At 34.6% G+C, this 21,617-nt stretch overlaps 1 protein-coding gene across 2 annotated transcripts in view; it reads left to right on the forward strand.

Annotated features, from left to right (window-relative positions):
- The window catches only part of LOC135164652 (DE-cadherin), a 48,368-nt gene that overhangs the window by 17,147 nt on the left and 9,604 nt on the right, over positions 1–21,617 (forward strand). For both annotated transcript variants that reach the window (XM_064125214.1, XM_064125215.1), the window contains exons 2-4: positions 18,770–18,843; positions 19,183–19,321; positions 21,363–21,601. In XM_064125214.1, coding sequence (XP_063981284.1) covers positions 18,770–18,843; positions 19,183–19,321; positions 21,363–21,601 — 452 coding nt within the window. The remainder of the gene's footprint in view (positions 1–18,769; positions 18,844–19,182; positions 19,322–21,362; positions 21,602–21,617) is intronic.

Raw genomic sequence — 21,617 nt, forward strand, 5'->3', positions numbered from 1 at the left:
ATCCCATCTCACTCTTAAGGATTATTTGAAACATTATATCAATAAAAAACAAACAGATTGGGATACATATGTTCTATTTGCAATGTTCAGTTATAATACTGCAATTCATAAATCAACTCATTTCACTCCTTATGAACTTCTCTTTGGTCACAAAGCTTATTTACCATCATCTATCACGCAAGACCCCGAATTTCATTATACCTATGATGATTATATTCGATCATTACAATTTAAATTAAATTCTTCCTTTCAAATGGCACGAGAGAATTTGATCGAATCGAAATTGCGAAGTAAAGAATATCACGACAAAAAAATTCGTCCCATTGAATTCAAAGTCGGTGATTTAGTTACAATCGAAAATAAAGGCACGACCCCGGGTCTTTCGAAAAAATTGAGTCCCAACGCGAAAGGACCATTTAAAATTATTAAACTATTCGCGAATCAAACCGTAGAATTACAAATTGGTAGAAAGTTAGTAAGATATCATACTAATTTACTAAAACCCTATTTTTCAGATGAATCAAACAATCCTGATTCTATTCCTACTTCCTCTCCTAATTAATTGTAAAGACTTTTATTCTTTTTATCCTTTTGAAAATACAAGTGGTATCTTTTATAATAAAAAGGGAATCGTTCAAATCACTAACTCCAAATTAACTCTTCTCACTTATCTCAATAGAACTCATCTCAGAGACACATTCGATATCATTAATAAATATTTAAGTAAAACTGAAGAAATTTGTAAACAGACGACGAATGAAATTACTAAAAAGAGTAATATCAGTTTCCATTGTGATCATTCAATTGATCTTATTAAATCGGAAATGACAGAAATCAAAATAAAGAATGATATTCTTCGACAAATGACTGAGAGATCAATTATCAGAAGAAAGAAACGTGGTCTCATCAATGGATTGTCTTATATATTCAAATGGAGTTTCGGCATGCCTAACGCAGACGATGCCCAATATTATGAAAATTCAATAAAAATGTTGACAAATAATAACAAACAAACACAGACATTGCTGAAATCACAAGTTCAAATAATTGCAAACGCAATTAGAAATTTCAATAACTCCTTGTTTTCCCTTGAGAGTCAAGAGAAAGCAATGAATGAAAATATTCAGAAAATTAATTCTTTCACCGCCCAGACAAACTCTTACATATCTCATTTAGAAATGATAACGACACTCAATCAACAAATCACTATACTCCATATACTTGTTACTCAAGCAAACCGCGAATTTTCTAAGTATATCGAAGCTGTTAATTTAGCTGACCATAATATCGTCTCTCCTTTTCTCCTAACCCCACAAATGTTACATGACGAGTTAAAAAGATACAAAAATATCCACGAACTAATAATGGACCCAAATTTAGAAAATATCCATCACTTTTTCAAGCTTTTACATTTACAAATTATGTCTACAAAAGACAATATCATTTTTGCATTACAAATTCCACTTGTGGACAAAATGAAATTTGAACTCTATGAAATAATCCCAATTCCTATCCAACATAATAATTCACAATTTTTCTCCTACATTATGCCTCAAAGCAATTACCTCCTATTATCACAATCTCGATCCCAATACACTTTCCTTAACGGATTGTCTGATTGTCATGAGTACCAAGATGAACAATACATCTGCTATCACCTGCATACGATGACTTCAACTAGCAATCCAACGTGTGAAATCGAGCTACTATCTCCACATACGACAAAGATTCCAGCATCATGTACAACTAAAACCATCAAGGCAACCATCGAAACCTGGCATCATATCGGAAGGAATCAATGGATTTATATCCTCCAGAAACCAACAACGCTTACGATTATGTGCGGAGAGAATGAAAATCACCTAGAAGATGTCATTCTCCAAAAGAGTGGATTAATCCAATTGGAACCCGAATGCCGAGGTTACACAGACCAGATCGTCATTGAATCAACACGCGACAGCACGAAAAACACGACTTATTATATTCCTCACATGAATATAATCGCTGACGACTGTTGTATCCTGCAGACTCATTTCAGTACCATTGAGTCAATTACGCTGAAGCCAATTCATCTAACCAACATCGACCTCAAGGACCTCCAGATAGCTGATAAAAAGCTCAACGAGTTCGACGAAATTATCACAAAACAAATTAACGAACCATTCATTGTCACCCATACTAGATGGTATAATGTCGCCCTTGGGATCATCGCAGCATTCATCATTATTATCATTATTTTTCGTTGCTGCAAATGTTTTGGACAAATTGATTTTTTCCATCGTCTCCGTTATCCTATTACGAATCCGAGGAACCGTGAAACGAATCCTCCACTCATCAGTAATTTCGTGAATTGTATTTTTGACTCATCAGAACCATCATCTACATCAGTCAATGAAATAGTGACCTACCGACCAAGACAGGATGTACCTGCTGTCCCTCATCGAATACCTGAAATTTCGGATGACGACGAAGTCCCACCAACTATTCGTTTTCCAACTCGCCAACGACCTCGTAGAAGTACAACACCAATTTAATTTAATATTTAAACTTTTTGAATTCACATCTAATCTTTTAAGCACATTTACATTTGACTAAATCTTAGAGTCTTTTATCAGTTACGAATCTTAGATTTACAATTCTATCAATTAATTCATCTATTATTGTAATTCAAAATATCTTATTCAATTTTATGATTTATCCTTTATAATTCAATGTATGTTATTCAATTTTATGATTTATCCTTTATAATTCAATTTATCTTATTCGATTTTATGATTTATCTTTTATAATTCAATATTATTATAATTCAATGTATCTTATTCAATTTTATGATTTATCTTTTATAATTCAATTTATCTTATTCGATTTTATGTTTTATCTTTTATAATTCAATATTATTGTAATTCGATGTATCATTTGTTAACTCTCCGTTAACAAACTTAAGGAGGAAGGTGTTGTATACCCACATTATTTCCCTATTCCCAAGTACAGTGCAAACACTCTAAGTTCCCAACCTAGTCCCCATCCTAACTAAATGGGTTTACACTCAAACCAATTAAACCATTAAGTCCCAACTGTCCCCAAAAGTCCAGACAGATTTTACTATTCGCCATAAATGTTGGCGTCTCCAAAAACTCCCACTCCTCAATTTTCCTCCTTTCCACCTTAATTCCAAGTCTCATGTCCTGCAAGGGAACTCTCCCTTCAGTCAGTTCAAAACCACCCTGTACCCAGTCAACACCTTTTTCAAATTCAGAAGTGTCATCATAAAATAAATTCATCAAGTGAATACTACATCGCTTCTCCAGTTTTCTCTACATTATAACGAAAAACATTGTTTCTTCGGAACACAACAATGGTTATGCCGTGATGTCGGCGGTCCTTGCACAGAACGTCTTTGTTCTAACCCTGAAAACGTATCCTATAACGCTTCGAGAAATTCCCTTACACTCATCTGTATTTCTACATTCAATTCTGTCACTCGAGGGAGAGGGAGAACATATGAATGAATGAATGAATGAGGATATTAAGAATTACTTATCATGGCCGCTGAAATGCTGCTGTGAGTCAGGTAATGTAGCGGAAGAACACGAGAGAACGTGAGAGCGGGGAATAGAAGGAGAGAGAGAGAGAGAGAGAGAGAGAGAGAGAGAGAGAGAGAGAGAGAGAGAGAGAGAGAGAGGTCTTGTAACGAATCTTTGTGCGTGACGTCATGCATTCCTTTCCCGTCACTCAGCTCTCAGATACCTGGAATCTTACGTGTGAATGTCGTTTCCGAGCTTACCATGTGCTCCAATAAAGTTATGTATCACGAACACTTCGATAAATCGATTTTCAAATGCAGTTCTTATTCTTATACATTCAACCCACTGTTTGGTGAAACGTTATTCAATTTCTATGGGCTTCAACTGCATCGGGGAGAGTAGCTTATTTACTATTTATTTATTTATTCCATGTATACTCTACTCGGGTTTTTAGATTGGATTTGCGGTATCATGGGTCGACTTCCTGTCCAACTGTGTTGCATTTACTCCAGGAGTTGTACGCCACGTACAGATCCTCCTGGTGATCAAGGAAAACTGGAAAATTTTTCTTGATGATTCGCGGAAAATATATCGGAAAATATTTCTGGATGATTCGCGATGTTTAGACTTTTGTTCGACGGTTTCCGAAAGATTGAAAATTTTAATGCCTTAGACGGAGAGAAAAGTCTGGAAAATTACTGTGCTGGGAACTAGAATCGAGTTGCAACATGATAGAATACTGGAGTCTGTTTTACTCACACATAAAAAATCCTATCAACACCGTAAATTTTGCAATAAATTTTGTAATTAATGATATGTGGCTTCGTAAAATTGACTAAACCACTCTATAAAATTTGACGGTCTACTTTTTTTTTAAATGGAATGAAAAATTGATGAAAATTTTTTAAAAACTCCTATCTAGGTCAGTTTATTTTATTGAGCCTTCCTTCATTTTTCACTGTGGCACACAGCAATTATTCGGTAACTCATTGTGATCGGTGAACGATGAGCACCGAATGTGGCCGATTATTGCTGGCATTGCACTTCGTCATGGGACATGTTGCATCAAACTAAATTCTTACGAGGTCGATATAAAAGTTTTCTTAAGCTGATAAAGACATTTTACTATGCGGCATAGTAATTTTTCTGAGCCTGCAAGTTTGTGTCGAAATTGTCAGGCGCGTGGAAAGAAATTTTGGATAAAAATTCGACCTCTAAAGGGCGAAACGTGGGACGAAATGACAATCAATCACTTTTGGGTCGAGTTTTGCTGGAAAAATTACACATGGGAGAGTAATTTTTTTTTATAAAACTAACAGTTGTCCCTCGGCTCGCCCCTTCGAGATCCAATTTTTACCTAAAATTTCATTCTGTCTAGTACAGTAATTTTTTATCGGAAAGACATTACAAAAATTGTTAGATTTTTCTCTCGGTGTAAATCAGGATCGAAACCAAGTCTCATGGATCCCGTCGTCCAGCCCAGCGATTTAACCAATTCGTCCATCGTCGTCGCTAAATAGTTGATCTACCAATAATGTTCAGAATCATTGAATGGGAAATTAGCCGTTGAATTATTTCAATGTTTGAGTTAGTTAAGCTGGAAATTTATTGATACTCTTGTCAATTACTGCACCACCAATCTCCTGTTTTCGAATATTCGCCTATAGAATTTGAAGCACTTTGAAAGCCGTAGTAATGACTGTTGGATAAACATCAGCTCACAGCATGTGCAATGAAATTTCCTGCTGTTTTGACTTTTAAATCATTCATTACATTGATTTTAAGCTTCTCAGTGTCAATTATAAAATAACATCCTGATGAGATTTTTCAGAGCTCCCCTTTTTAGTTAATGTGAAAAAGAACTTACGTTTTAATCGACTTTAGTAACCAATGTATGTCCGTTAGTGATAGTATAAGATGGAAGAAGAGAGAAAGAAAAACAGTCGTCTGCAGTACGAAATCGGTTCCAATTAATCCATGTTGGTGTGCGACGCTCTGAAGTATCCAGCTGCCCAGTTTCAGTCTTCCAACGTCGACTTTTGCTCTACTCTTCTCCAACACTTATACAGATGTATACTCCAGACAAACAGAGAAACGCACTAAAGTGCAATACAGCCCTTTGAACTCTCCACTTAACTACTAATTCCAATTTATTTTTTTACGACTCTCTTTTTCACGAATTATTGTATTTAACATGATGCACAAACAATGAATGGAATTTTATCGATTTAGTGTCCAACAGCGGCTTTTCACCCATGTATTCCTGGAAACGCCCCTCTCCGGAAAATTCTTTGACTTTTAATTGAATTTCTGTAATCCAATTGTCGTTAGTCAGTGGACGTACGTACGTAGGGCTGGTTATACCGTCGTCTCTCTACATGGGCAGCGTGTTCGTGTGTATTATACCTGTTATTTTTCTACTCTGCGATTTTTTTTATCTCACTCAACACATGAGCTGTAAACTGACACTTATTTTTAAGAACATTCCAATGTTATTTTTTTTTAATTGCGAATGAAAGAATTGTAATCGATCAGTTTTTACATTCCTTAATTTTCATAGGAAATTATATATAAACGATCTGAAACGCAAAAATACGAAGTTTAAAGACCATTTATGTACCCCTCCCTCTTCTCTGCTACTTTTCCGAAATTAATGTTTAGGAAACCAATATTAGATTTTAATTGGAAGCCAGGTTAATCAAAAATAGACGTTTAAGTAAGAGCAATTTTATTTTAGGATTATGTGTTCGCACTTCGAGAGCAGTCGTCGAACTGAAAAACGATCTTGAAATCTCAAAAACCAAAGGATCTTCATCATGATTTCTTTCTTTCCATGGATACAGATTGGTTTATATTATTTCATAGACATTTATTGGAGTTTTTGTCGTAAGACTACCCAGACGGTCTCTCCAAGAAACAATGACCTCATAGTATTAATATAAACTTAAATAGGTCTGTAATACGATCATATTGTTTTTGCTCTTTTCAATAATCAAAAATAAATTTAAAAAATTCAAAGCAGCGACTCAGAGGAAAAACAAAATTTATGGACAATTATAAACTCCAACTTTGTCAATAATTGTTTGTAGGGGAGGGTTCATGAGTTTTGGAAGACTGTAATTATAGTTGCTTTATTGATTTGTCTAGTATTTTTAATAGTTAATAAAATATTGTGGCTATGGCGATGGAGACAAATGTGTCGATGATGATCCGCTGTTAATTTTCTACATCCGATAACTTGGAAGAACATCAGCATAGGAGTTTTAAATTGAGGATGACAATAGCACGATCATATTGAAGTCGTTGATATTTTTAACGAGGGCATTCGGTTGTGGGTCTGCAGATATGTAATTTTTTGTTTAAATCCGTTCCATCGAAATGTTACATATTTCAGGTGTCTGTTCTAAAGATAGAGTCTAGTCATATGTTAAGATAATTTTAAAATATTCGAAAAATAAAATGGAAGGTTGGTACTCGAAACATTAAGTAACGGTTTTTTTTTATTTTTAAATGACATCGCGAATATCTAATTTTCCATTTTCGACATCAAATTGGTGCAGATGAATTCAGAGACATGATATTTATAAAGTTGAGAGAAATTAAATAAAAAATGACTAATTACGCATAAAGTGACGGTCTCGTCACTTCTGTTGGATAGCGTCGATAGCCTGCTTATTTTACCAGACCAATGATAACACAAATTAACTGAAAAATAATAACAACATAAAATAATAATAATCTAATAGATGAAAATTTGAACATGTTCATAAGTTAATTCCTCTGTGAAAGAGATTAATTTCCTTTCATTCATTAAATTTTGTACACCCCTCATACTTGGTGGCTATTGTTCTTCTTTATCGGTTGTGCTAGCTTTCAAAAAAGTTGATACAGTCATTAAAAAAACCCTTGGAATACGAATTTTTTTGGCATTACAAATCAGCAAAATACAAATGCCTTGAAATGAATGTCAAGTTTTTGTTTGAGCCGATTTGGCTGTGTCAGCTTTAAATGCCTGTATTTTATTCGTTGTTCCACGGAGAGAAAAATCAGACAATTTTTATAGTGTGATTCCAATAACAATTACTGTTCTGCTTCGAAATCTCGGTGCAAACTGCAGACCTGAGAAAAATTACTATGCCGTCTAGTAAAATTTCTGTATCGGTTTAAGAAAACTTCTATATCGATTTCGTAAAAATTCAAAGTCTGATGCCACATTTCCCATTACAAAAGTCCAACGTCGGCAACAATCGTCTATAGTCGGCGTTCATTGCCAACCAGTGATCACAATGAGTGACCGAAAAATTGCTGTGGGGCACAGTAAAAAATGAAGAAAGGCCCAATAAAGTAAACTGACCTAGATATCAATTTTTAAAAGATTTCTATCAATTTTTCATTCAATTTCAAATAAAAAATGATAGACCTTCAAATTTTATAGTGCTGTTCAGTCAATTTTACGAAGCCACATATCATTGATTACAAAATTTATTGCAAAATTCACGGTGTTGATAGGATTTTTTCTAGGAAAAATACTGTGCCCGACACAGTAATTTGTCACAGACTTTTCTCTCCATATACAGCCCCAAAAATCAATTAAGACCAAAATATGATTGTCCTTACAATTGGATACCTTTAAATAACAGGGCAAATCATTAATACCATCGACTAATGAGTTATTGAAGAATCAACGATAAAATAATATATTACGCATCAAGTGCGGTAAACGTGTTATAACACGTATCAGAGTTGTTAACCGCGTCGCAGACGAGATTTTTAATCCTACGAATTGAAAAATCGATATCTCACATGTTTCATACCTCAATTTTACGTTATAACGTGCGCAAAGCTGGTCGCGTGCGTTGTGTTCATCATGGGTCCTAGAATATTAAAACCTTGTTTAATGAATATCAAAATCATTTCTCATTTTCATCAATTTTTTTCACTCTGAAATTAAATCCTGAACGAAGGACTGGCACCGCACTATGTGAAGTCCCTATGGGAGTAACATCATATTATATATGAGCCCCCCATAGGAGTGATGTTACCCCATGTACGAAACAGTAACGACACACTATATGTAAGGCTTCTGTGCCAGTAACGTTGCACCGTATATGAGGCCTCCAAATAGTGCATATCGTAGATATCTTCCCTGTACCAGACAGATAGAAATCATCGATTCATCAGTTGTAGAATCACTTGAACTAGCCAATAGACCAACGATTCGACGTGTTACTGAATATTGCGAGAACATGACCCAAATAGTGTTCAATTTAATTTTCAAAAAAGTAGTAATTAAATTAATATAAATTTTCAACGAGAAACAATCACATGTGTGACCAATAGGACCAGGTCACATCAGTGACGCTGCGAATAGATAGAGCAACGGCTTTGTGGTCTTTTGGACTACGGTATGCAGTACGTGAAAGGCAGAAGTTCACGTATCGCAGGTGAGAAATTACCAAGTGGACTAAACCTGAAGTAGGCTTGCCAAGATAAGCCAAGTATGTTTCCAGACTGGCTTCATAGCTTGGGCCTAGGGTGGAATATGCTGGGATTGAAGCATTGGAGCGAGCTGGGGAGCTTCAGCTTGGTGAAAGGGTGAGGCTGAATGTTGGCCCAGCAGTATAAAGCAGGCCTGATCCAAGCTGATCTAAACTAAAGCCTGGCGTCAATCAGAAGTTGGATTTAAATAGACTGGAAATCAAAATTAACATATATTTATTTTATTTTAAATTTATAACGTTGTTATACTAATTGGTTATTAAACGCGTGAGAGTAATGTAAAATAAACTTTTGTGAAAATCGTCCGAAATGAACCGGTGATGATGCTCATTTAATTAATCAACTGTTAACATAAGCCAATTGTTGATTTTTTAAATGAAATTAAAAATCAATCGACTCCAATAAATTTTCCATAATTTTATGACTCCATTGGTATGACCATTGGCTGAAGCCAAGCCACTCTAGAACGTTACAAACTTGAACTAGACTCACTACTGGGCATTCGGGTGACTTATCGAAATAACGTTGGCCCTAGATTGGCATCACCATCGGTTGAAGCCAGACCATGGTAGAAAATTCCAGGCTTGACAGTTTGAAGTCAACCAAGCTTGGCCCTGTGATCAATGCTACCACCCTAACAGGAGATGAGGAATAGCCGACAGTCGGCCGACTGTCGGCCAGCATTGGCCGAATGTCGGCCCACTGTCGGCTAATCCTCATCTTCTGTTAGGGCAGGGATGGATTGACCAGCACTATTCATTTTGGTATTTTTTCAGGGCTAAATATCACAAATGGTGGTGTGCACTGTAAAACTTTGTAAATCTGTGTATTTAGAATTTATCAATTTTTCCCAGATTCATTTTTAATATTGTCAGGAGCATTGTTCAATAAGATGAAGAATCAAGTTCGAGAGGGTAAATAACCCTTGTTTCCTTTGTGCGAAGGGGTGGTATCACTTACGAAATCATAGGATTACTCGATTGAAAATCATGAAAAACAAGTAATTTGGAAAATAATTAGAAATCATGGGTGAAAGTTCCTGTGAACCGTTTTATCTTCACAACATTTAGAGACACGCAATTAAATTTTTATATTAGGATTTTTCAAACGATTCCTTAAAATAAAGAAATTATCAGAAGCTTCTACAAATCATGGAAATCACGAAAAATCGCAAAGCAAACACAAACACAAATAGTCATCTCATTTGCGAAAATGACAGTCACTGGATTGAGCAGCGACTACTGTCTCCCAGGCCACCCATTGTCCCTCATGTGCTCCACGCCCGCATTACATTATTCATTATCTCTAAAGCTGTGCAGAACGGGGGGATATATTTTTTTCAATAGGTAGTAAATTTTATAAACATTATTTATGGCATGCATGCAATGATCGAATTATTTATTTAGTCTAAATTGAATTCGCAAACTATTAACGAATGACCGGTTGGTGGAACCAAATGAACTCTAAAATAGCGTCAAATTTCCATTCGTTTATGATAAATAATTTGTTTGATCAGGGTACTGACTCTTGCAATAAAAATCTATTTTGCGACTCAAATAATCGTGTAAAAATCTTTCTAGTGGAAAGTGCCAAAAAAATCAGAGTCCTGTAGGACCACATTATTGTGATATTGGTTTTGAAAGACATTTTCAACTACTATTTTAGTTTTATTGAGTCGATATTACGAAGTTTTATTTTAAATTTGAAGTAAAATACTTTATTTAAACTCACTTTTCCATTAAATATGAGGTTCGATAGCCACTTTAAATTCCATAATAATCAATCTTTCACATGTACGGTGATGATGATGACCAATGTGAGCAAATATTTATATTAATTGTCCATCACTGCTGTGAAGTTGATGGCTTCTATTTTCATAACTGTCTTATATTCTAAAATTACGAATAATGGATATGCACACGGAGGAACGAATCGTAAAATCCGAGATTTGAAAATGTAAATTATTCCTTTTAACATGGAAAGGACGAATTTCTATCTGGTAAGTTATGTTTTTGGAAAATATAAATTATGATTTTGATAAAACGTAAACTACAAAGGCGAATCTCGCGATTTACGCTTCTTTTGTAAAATCCTTGATTGATGCAATGAAATTTATAAAAAAGTTTTTTTTTTGGTAATATGAATATGAACAAATTGTCAAGGCAATTTTAAAACTGTAAAGTCGAAAAGGCTCAGAGAATACTTGTTAATCCAATTAACAATCTACAATTATCAGAAAATTGAAAAGCAATAAAACTAATAAAGAAGGAGAAACATGAAAAATTCAAGTTAAAAAAAATTCGTTTTTCATTAATTCACGCTAAAAATCTCATTTACTTTTGCATGATTATATTCCACACACGTAATAGTAATAATCTCTTGCGGTATCATAATAAATTGATGGGAGATGAAACATTTAACATATCGATGTGCCAAAAATCATGTCTCTCTTGGTATGGTTAATCAACGTGTTAAACCACAACATATAATTATAGAATTTCAAATTCCGATAAATTGTAATTTAATAAAGTTTGAAGAATACTAGGGCGATGCAAAAACGCACGCACTATTGGGAACGATTTCTTAAAATTTACATAGATCTGCTTTCTTCTTCAAATTTGATTAAATATGAAAAATAACACCAACAAAAATTACAAATAGGGAAAAATATTGTTACGTGTCCCCCTTCGAATATTTTGGTTTTTGATTGAAAACCACTTTTGATTCTCACAGTCATCAACTTTTATGAATTCCAAAAATATTCCCGGTTTTCCTATTTTTCCCCCAAAGTTTCACATTTTCCGATGTTTGCCAAATTTTTTATGTTTTTGGAAATAATTTTTTAAAATTTTTCCTGTATTCCTGTTTTTTGTTTTTTTGCGATTTTATCTATTTTTTCCTTCTCCTTTCGCATCGTTCAATGATTCCCTCGATGTTAGATTAATTTTTTCGATTGTTCGTGATTTTTTTCGGTCGTTCTTCTAATTTTCCCAACTTTCCAATTTCTTCGTTTTTTCAGTTTTTCATGTTTTCTTTGGTTTATTGCATTGCTTTGTATTTCTTGTTAGCGTTCAACCACTGAAAATGGTTAGAGTAATCTGACCCTGGCAGATTCTTGATTGGTTTAATAAGCGTTCTTTGGGCCTTTCTGAAGCAACATTTTCAAAATTACGTTGGAAATGTAAAAAAAATGTCTCTGGACGTTGGTCCCAGATTCGCAAAAATCATCTGAAACATGAAGATTTAATCTAGCAAAAAAAGTTTCCTTTTATCGATTTTATTTACGATCTCATCAATCAACGATTTTACATAATTGAGACCTCGTAAATTACGGCAAAAGGAGCATAAATTATCAGATTGGACCTAGTAATTTACGTTTTTCGAAATCGTCAGTGACGTGTATTTTACAATTAGTTTTTTTCTGTGTGTGGATTTTCCGTTAATTCAAATAATGTGAACTACTAATTAAAAAAAGATATTTGAATGCGATGAAACGAATACTTTTTTCATTACTAACAACTCCTCAATTTGAAAAATGTTAATTATTAACAATCGAACATTTAATCACGAATAGATTTAACCACCCGACTAAATCCACTCGTTACTAATAATACTAATTAATAATTTGATTACTACACTCATCTGTCATATGGCTTAAAAAAAAGTGGCTCTCAACTCCGGCGTTTTCCGTCATCAATATAAGACACCGACAGAAATGAAATTAAAAAATCCGTGACACGAAACAGTCAGCATTTTCAACAAATCAAATCTTTGCTATTTTTGTTTAAAAACTCGCTGTTTAATCCTGTTACGACGATACAAATATTATTATCATCTACTGCTTTATGTAAACGAAAAACACAATCAAGATGGCTCTTCTGCCACTAAATACATAAAAAGATATTTTCTACGCCTCTCGGTCTATCGTCGTTACGTACAACGAGAACACATTGTACAGATTCCCCTCACCAATTTATTATGACTCATCGATTCAACTATTCACTCTCTCTAATTCATTTCTTCAATCCCCCTGTATTCGATGCGTAGGGTACATTGTTGTGGGATGTAGATCCTCGTGTGTAATGTTATAGAGGGGGGCTGTAGTCCAAGAGAAGGAACATATTCGACATTACAAGCGAAGTAGATGGGAAAGTTAGGGTGCTACGATGAATGCAATACACTGGAGATTGTGAAACAGGGTGGAGTGAGCGTTTACAACTACCGTTCAGCATCATGCAATGGCCCCTTTGTTCACTTAACTTATTGATCGTCAATTTCGTGATAGCTGTTTATTGTGGCCAAATCTGTTTGTAAGATGGTATGTTTTTTGAGGACTAAATTGGGCCTGTTTAGGACGTGGTGTACGTTCTTATACCGAGGTAGGACTTAACATGTAGGCTAAGCCTGGGCCAGGCTTGACCCAAGGCAAGCTAAGCCTGGGCCAGGCTTGACCCAAGGCAAGCTAAGCCTGGGGCAGGCTTGACCCAAGGCAAGCTAAGCCTGTTTTTAGACTGGCGTCGTAGCTTGGCTGTAGCCTGGGATATGTTGGGAGTGAACCATTGGAGCCAGCTGGGGAGGTTCAGCTTGGTCCAAGGGTGAGGGCCAAGGTAGGCCCATCGGTATAAAGCAGACCTCATCCAGGCTAATCTAAAGCAATGCCTGGTATCAATGAAGCCTTGGAATTGAATAGAGTGGAAAATGAAAATGAATAGGGTTTTTTTATTTTCTATTTATAATATTGGTATTAAAGTCTGCTGTGAATTACTTAAACATAATGTATAAAAAACTTTTGTGTGAACTGTCCAAAATCTGTGGGTGATGTCTATTTAATTAATCAGCCATTAACAATTTTACATTACGTCCAATGAAAATTATGGAATTAAAAAATTGACCTGTTACGATGCTTTCATCCAGAAGTAAAAATGCAAACAAATCAACCTCCACAATTAATTAATTTACATAACTACCGTTTCATAGGTCCGATATTACCCGAAAATTAACGATAAACCGCGAACTAGTTACGTCAAAATTATTCAACTTTCGCCATATCACGTGCCTACAGCCACAATAATTCTCGAAATTCCCATTAAATTGTTCTAGTTCCAGAAAATTTACGTACCTTTTTTCGCCTTCTTTTGTAATAGACCGGAACATCCATTTTCAGTGTTCAGCATTATTTCTTTACATTCCTACAAAAACTAGCTAGTAATGATTCGCACTGATGAATCATATGAATAATCCCATGACTCTCACTGACTATTTTTCTCCATCCATGAATTCATCCATGGGATATAAATATTTTTTTTCATGTGTGTATGCATCAAGTGTCGCTTGTAATTATAAATAACTTAAAAGAAAATATGGAACTGTGCTGAGACCAGTCATCCGTAATCTAAATGTCATTATAAACATTCTATATGAATTGGAGATTAATGACATCGTTTATGGTTACCTATTGAAATAACTCAATGGGGACACAAAATTTTATACGAATTGTAAGTGCATACATCCAAAAAACAACTTGCCTTATTTTGAGACATATAATTTTGAATTGACATTTTTTTTTCTCAAAATGTAATTTTAAAAAATCCGAAGGTGATACTTGTGAACCTCTCCAGTTCAAAATTCTACGTATTTATGGCGCAGTGAAGGATAATTTATTAACTAATCAAGGAAGTGATCTTTTTTTGCAAGTGCCTTCTTTAAATATTGTAAATAGACCCCCCTCCCCCCTCTTTCTATCTAATTTTACGTCTCGACATTTATTGAGTTTTTAATATTTATTTTTTTTTAATATGCGATGTGGTTTACACGAAAAACCGTTCGACAGGTCCCAGGATGAGAATTCTGCCCCAAGGACAAGGCCCTTTTGCCTATGGGGTTGGTCTATGTGTTGGCCTTTAGGCCATCATCAACTCGAGGGTTTTCCGTTTCTCCCTGAAACGTTTACGACGGGTCGATTGTTCGATTTAATGTCAAAAATATTTCGAACATGTTTTAAGAAATAATCTACAGTCTGCGATAGTCTAAGAGAATGTCAACGATGAAAGTCATTTCTGAAGTTTTTATTTACGACGTATGAGCGTAAATAAGACACCGGTAACTGAAATTGTTTTTTATATTGCCGATGTGGTGATACTGCAGGGAAAATAGTAGAATTATCAATGTTTCCATTGACCCAAATATGAATAAGGAACCGGATTAGAAATTGCTTCAGTTGTTACGATTCCCTTAGGCCATCTGATATTTATTGCGGTAATTTTTCATACATGGAAGAACGTATTGACTAATAACTATTAATATTGAGTTTGCCTTTCATAATTCTTACTGATGACGTCTTCAATGCCATAAGACCTCGAATCAAAGCCTTTTTCTACAATTTTAATTCAAAATTTTTCAATAATAATAGTAAGACACTATTTTCCAAATGATTCTCTAAAAGCCTCATTCGTAAGTCAATCGATACTTTTGACACAGTCTACTATTATAGAGCTATAGTCCCAATAAACGTGAAAAATATTTTCATCTTTTCATATTATTTATTTCCTTGATGTTACAAAAGTTTTTTTCTTTGTTTTACATCCTCCCCAGCCTCTCTTAAAATCTCTTATAATTTACTAGTAACATTTATAAAAAAAAACAATAATTTATTCTCCTAAAACGTGAAAAATATGGGCCCAGGAAATATAGAGCATTAGAGATTATCTGTTTTACCCCGTGTCCCTTAAGAAACTATATGAAAGCGCAAAATCTTGTGCATCCTTGTTTGTAAATGGAAACGAAAAAAAATTGGAACGAAAAATTTGTTTTTCTTTCATTATATTCTTCACAACACAAAAAAATGAAAACAAAATCGATTATTGATGGACGTGTGGTAATGATTTACATCAGGGGGACCTTCATCAAATAATAATTTGTAAATATGAGATAGTGATTGATCAATATCCAAAACTTGATTACAATCCCTGGGAGTATTTCCATCAATCAGTAAGTGATGGTCAAATAATTTGACATTTGTGACAATTAACTTGGTACTAATGAAATTTGCATATCAAACGTTCAACGTCATCCATATTTAACGACAATCAAGTCCTTTCACGCCCTCGAACAATTATTTCTGAAAAAAAATGACATTTTGCAGCGATATCAAAAATCAATAAAGACATATTTTTTAAGTTCCATTAATTCATATTTTCCATGATTCACCGATATATATTTTTTTCATTCCGATAAAAAAAGAATAAAAATCTTCAGCCATTTATCGTTCACTGATAATAGTATCATATCCAAGCTGTCAGATGCTCCCGGCTAATATGAGAACGATAAATATTTGGATCACAAACTGTCCGTTGAAAATTGGTAACAATTTCCGGGATAAAATGTTAGAGTTGACAGGTGGTAGTGGGTTATGGGGTAGAGATATCGTAGATAAGCTTCACCGCATTAAATCTCTAAAATATACATTTCATATATTTCAAATGGCGGTATAAAATGCACATGTGAGTGAATGTCATCACTATATGCAAGTTTATGTACAAAATAACGTACGAACGAACACGAAATCCTCCACGTCCGGCAATTGAACGGTTCGATAATAATTTGCGTAATGAGGACGCGGGATCTGCGTGGCACACAATTGGCATGCAACCCCCTGCCATGGTGATGGCCCCTCATTGACGAATATTCCCGAAGTGACTGCAACCACATCTGCATTAGGGTTAAATTCCCACATATACCTATACCTAAGTGCAGTACGAAGTCTCCAACTGCTACCGCTGTCTTCTGATGACTTCGATAAAATCAGAGGCCACCAACGAAAAAAAGGAAGGATAATGCAATGCACTCTTCCACCGAAAACAATTTTTTTTCCCGAATATTCATTTGCTTCAGAGAACTATTTAATTTTTCAAAATTGTATTTCTTCGGTCTAGTCACTTCCAAAGGACCTCGAGCTAAATTTAATTTATGATAATCCCTAGGGGATGAGTGCTTACTCCGTACCCTCGAATGAATTCCATTAATAATTATTTCGTTGTTCGAAATTTCGGATTTTGTTGAGGGAAAAATTTCTATGAATTATGTCATGCTCATAATTATGGCAGGCGCTCACTCAACGTTATAATTAACACAATCATGTTCCAGAAGAATATAATTGATGCAATGCGAACCGAATCAGAATTGTGAGGGAACTACTTGATTTGAAAAATAAAGAATTAAAAAATTATTAAATATTTCCCTGAAGTAAATAGATATCTGGGAAAAATATGTTTTTTTTCTTAGTGGATCCTACTTTACTATTTTCATTTCGTGCTGCTTGTCTTACAACCAAATTAATGCAAATGGAGCTCGTCAAGGTTGTTCTGTTTAAAAAATGTTGAAGAGAATTCAAACAAATTTCCTACTTCGCCGGTGGGTGAAAATAACTCATCGAACTAAGAACGTAATCACGCGATTCAACTTCATCTACATCATCACATTAGTTACAACCGAGATATGGACTGGTCCTCACGGAATTTTCGACTTTATATAAAAATAATACCATAAGTTTTATTGACATTTTACAACAGATATAGGTGTGTCAATGTTATAGCACAGTTTATTGTTTTCATGCAGAGTGACACATAAAGCTACCGAGGAAATAACCAATGTATGTCATAGTGCCATAACACTTCCGAGTAAAGAGCAGTGGATCGATGGATAATCTTAGTAATGGATATTTTTCCTTTGTTCTTTCATAAATGAATGTTGCAAACCTCTTTAGAGGGTAAAAAAATGGGATCATCTAGTTTTGAAACCAATAATTAACTCAGCAAAATGCCACTGCTCATTGATTTCCTGTTTCCCATGACGAAAGGCTTGTTATGAATAATATATCGTGGTATTTTTGGTCCTAAACATTCACTGGTACTTGTGACAGCGCTGCAATGTAAATATTTTGAACCTTCTTTGGAATTCATGAATCTGATCATCTCCTAATTCAGTTAACTACTCGTATCAAATTATATTAATCCAGAATTATCGATTATCGAGTTACTTAAAGCTAGAGCTTTATTCACCTCACGGTGCTATCGATCACATGTGGTGCGCCGAATGCTGTCATAAATTCATGCATGCAGCAGCCTTGACCCACATCAGAATAACCGCTCCATACACGAAGAGAAAAATTCTTTAAAAATTACGTGCCGGTTCTGTCATCTGCCAATCAAAAAAATATTCGGTAAAAATTACGTAATAGTTACGCACTTTTTTAGTGAATCTTCAGGAAAAGTCTATTGCTTTGATTAGTTCATTACAGAACTGGCACGTAATGTTTAACAAATTATTCTCTCAATTTTCAATAATTTCCGCGACGAGTCACGTCTTACAATTTTCGTTTGCTAGAAGATCTTTTCCTCTTTATTTTTTTTTTTTTATATGTTCAAGTCTATTCGTATGACATACCGTAACATTAGTGATACTAGTGGACGAGGTGATAGACGAGATAGGAGAAATTTTTGCCTGTAATTACACGCTGACTCGCGGCTTTGCACCCTCCATAGGGTTCGTCAAAATGCCCTGTTATTCTCGCTGGCTTTGGTACGATCGATTATCACACCTCCGGTGGTGTTCAGACTTTTCACATCTGCTTCTGTTTACCTATGTATATTTTTATTCCGTGAAAGAGTAGATGAAGATAAAATGAGTGATTTGATTGGCCTAGAATATTCAAAGTAAATCTAATAAAATGGAAACGAATTTTTTTACAGGTGAAACAACAAAGCTGAGGCACTTCAGACACTTAGACACACGATCACAGCACTTCAGTGTAGATGAATCATTGGTGAGTGCCGCATTATTTATTTAATAGTGGGTTTTATTCAATTTTAGTTTATTTACTCATGACCTACGGTTGCTCGAATCCTGACTTCGGGTATTGTGGCGGGACTTATCAAATTTACGTGGTGTTAAATATTTAAAATGTCAAATGCTCGGCAGAGTTTGTTGTACATTAGGTCTTAGGGGTAGGGCACTCTCAGACTACTTATTTCAGAATCGTCTGAAAGTAGTCATGAATTATTCGGTGGCCTGATGACGTCTCTTTTTCAGCTACTTATAGTTTAATTCGATACTATTTATTTATGATGTAATTTAACAGTTTTCTGCTGGTTGTTATTTGCAGACGCGGGATGACAAACACAATCACAAACCTGTATTTTCGGATTGTTCGGTTTATGCACCAGTGGTTAAGGAAGAAGAGCCAGCAGGTACCATTGTCATTCAGGTGCATGCGGAGGATAGAGATCCACCTGATGCAGGAGGTAATTTATGATTAAAGTCAATCTTTCGAAGCGTAGTTGTTCGATATTGTGCATTTTCGTCATTAATAATAAACAAACGTATATGAATTGAAGCTGCTATATCTGGGGAATTCTGATAGAGAACAAACAACGAAATTCTAGTTTTCTGAGAGAAGTGTAACGAAATCTAACAAACAAACAAATTTCAAAGGGAGTGAAATTTTCACTTTTTTCGACAAATTTTATTTTTTTTCATTTTCATTTACTATCAAATAATTTTGCATTAAGTTCAATGTAAGTACTAAAGTATAAGTACTTGAAAATTTCTACTTTAACCAGCCGGAAATCGAACTTCTTTCCGGCCAGTCTAAACTAATATTGGCTATCGATTTAAAATTGGTAAATTGAGAACATCTAAATTTTTCATTTCTCAGGATATTTAAGTATCAATGATGGATTGATTTTATCATATTACATACATACTCTGAGGGAAAAATTTACCAATTCTCGAACAAGTCTTGTTTGGGCTTATCAAAAAACTAGTTGAAAGTTACCAACAAAAAAACTGTTTGTAGTTTGTGTTAGAATATTCGAGAATACTTTCATTGTTGTCCAAAAACTATTGGACAAATATTTATGATACACTCAGGCAAACGTTTTTGGGAAAAGGCTTTTTTATGGTCGTCTATAACGGGTACTCGAAACGGGTTTAATCTGAAACATGTGTTAAATTTTGACGCAAAACCGCCCTCTGAAGTCATCAACTTTTCCTCAGCAGGAAGGGTCGGAATAAAAAAAGCTTTTCCTTAGGTTGTGAAGTGAGGGGTTCCCTTACTCTAGTTAAGTTTTCCTCGTGTCAAAATGAAGATATTTTTTAGACGAAATATTAAATGCGATTAATTAAAGAAATACGTAAATTGATTAAATAAATACGTCGATTAATTAAACAAATACGTCGATATAAATATTGACGTATTTATTTAATTTTACCGAACTTTCACCAGTTTAAATTGCAAAATCTCAAGTATAAATAATTTCTTTGGTCCCAACAATAAACAAATATTTGGCTCAAGCGATGAATTATTGATACACGACCAAAACTTTTCAGAATAAAAATATATTTCATAAGAGGAATTTTATTAAGAGATATTATTGGTATTATTACTCACTCATTACGCCTTGTTTATCAAGGAATAATTTAGTTCATATGTTCCAAGATCGGCGTCATATCGTTATCATTTCATGTTGGAATTCATTTATTATCGATGATCATCGAATTGCTGACGCGACGAATCACCATTCTTCGTTCAATTTAAAATTAACATTTGTCGGTTCGAAATATATATGAGAACTTCGAATTATGAAGAAGTATGTGACAGATTATATTTCTTGATTGCAGTGAGAATAGATTTTTTAAATGGTTAATTTGTTTGCACAGTTAAAACTTTGAATTTCGAATATGAAATTAAATTGTTGCTGGTGTGAATCCCACAAAAACCCCTTGCACATATATACGAACTGTATTTTTTAAAAATGGTGTTACACTCAGCGAGTAGCGAAATGTGTAATTTTTTATTTCCCAGTAAAATAAAAATCTTTTCGTTTACCAGGTTCGACTTGTCGTTGACTAGTAAACGAAGAGGCACTTTTCGAGCCCGACTGAATGTAGCAGCAGTGACAAAATTAATATCAGTATCTTGAGGATTGGAACCTCTAATATCGCTCTTCAATGCATTCACAAAATTTAAAAATCTCTATTCATCATTCAAATACCCAATTAAATAAAACTGATAATTGTATTCAATCCGTGGGCGATTACGGACCTTCCGTAATTACGTATTTTTGTCCCACGTATTGAGCTCTACAAAAATATTTGAAAAGAAATGTTCTATACCAATATACTTATACTACTCAATCGTCCAAATTAATCAGCTTAAACTATTTTACGACAACTTGTTGCCTCCAAAAAACAGTTGTCGAAAAGAGTCTGTAATTCTCTGTAAATACCTAGATACATAACTCACAGTTTGTATAACGCTAAGATCGTCATTAATTACTTCAGGAACAATAACATATAGCTTTGTGACTGCACCCGGTGAAAAGCTTAAGTTTGAAATCAACAACGTAACCGGTTTCATAAAAACAACCCAAATGCTGGACAGAGATGAACCGGCGCGCGAGAAGGAAGCCTGGTTAACTGTTTTAGCAACAGACAATGGACGTCCCCAATTGGACGACGTTTGTAACTTTAAAGTCACCATTGAGGATGTCAATGATAATTCTCCAGTATTTGACAAAGTGGTAAGTCATTACAATC

This window comes from Diachasmimorpha longicaudata, chromosome 7 (genome assembly GCF_034640455.1).
Source record: "Diachasmimorpha longicaudata isolate KC_UGA_2023 chromosome 7, iyDiaLong2, whole genome shotgun sequence".
In the NCBI taxonomy this organism is placed as follows: domain Eukaryota; kingdom Metazoa; phylum Arthropoda; class Insecta; order Hymenoptera; family Braconidae; genus Diachasmimorpha; species Diachasmimorpha longicaudata.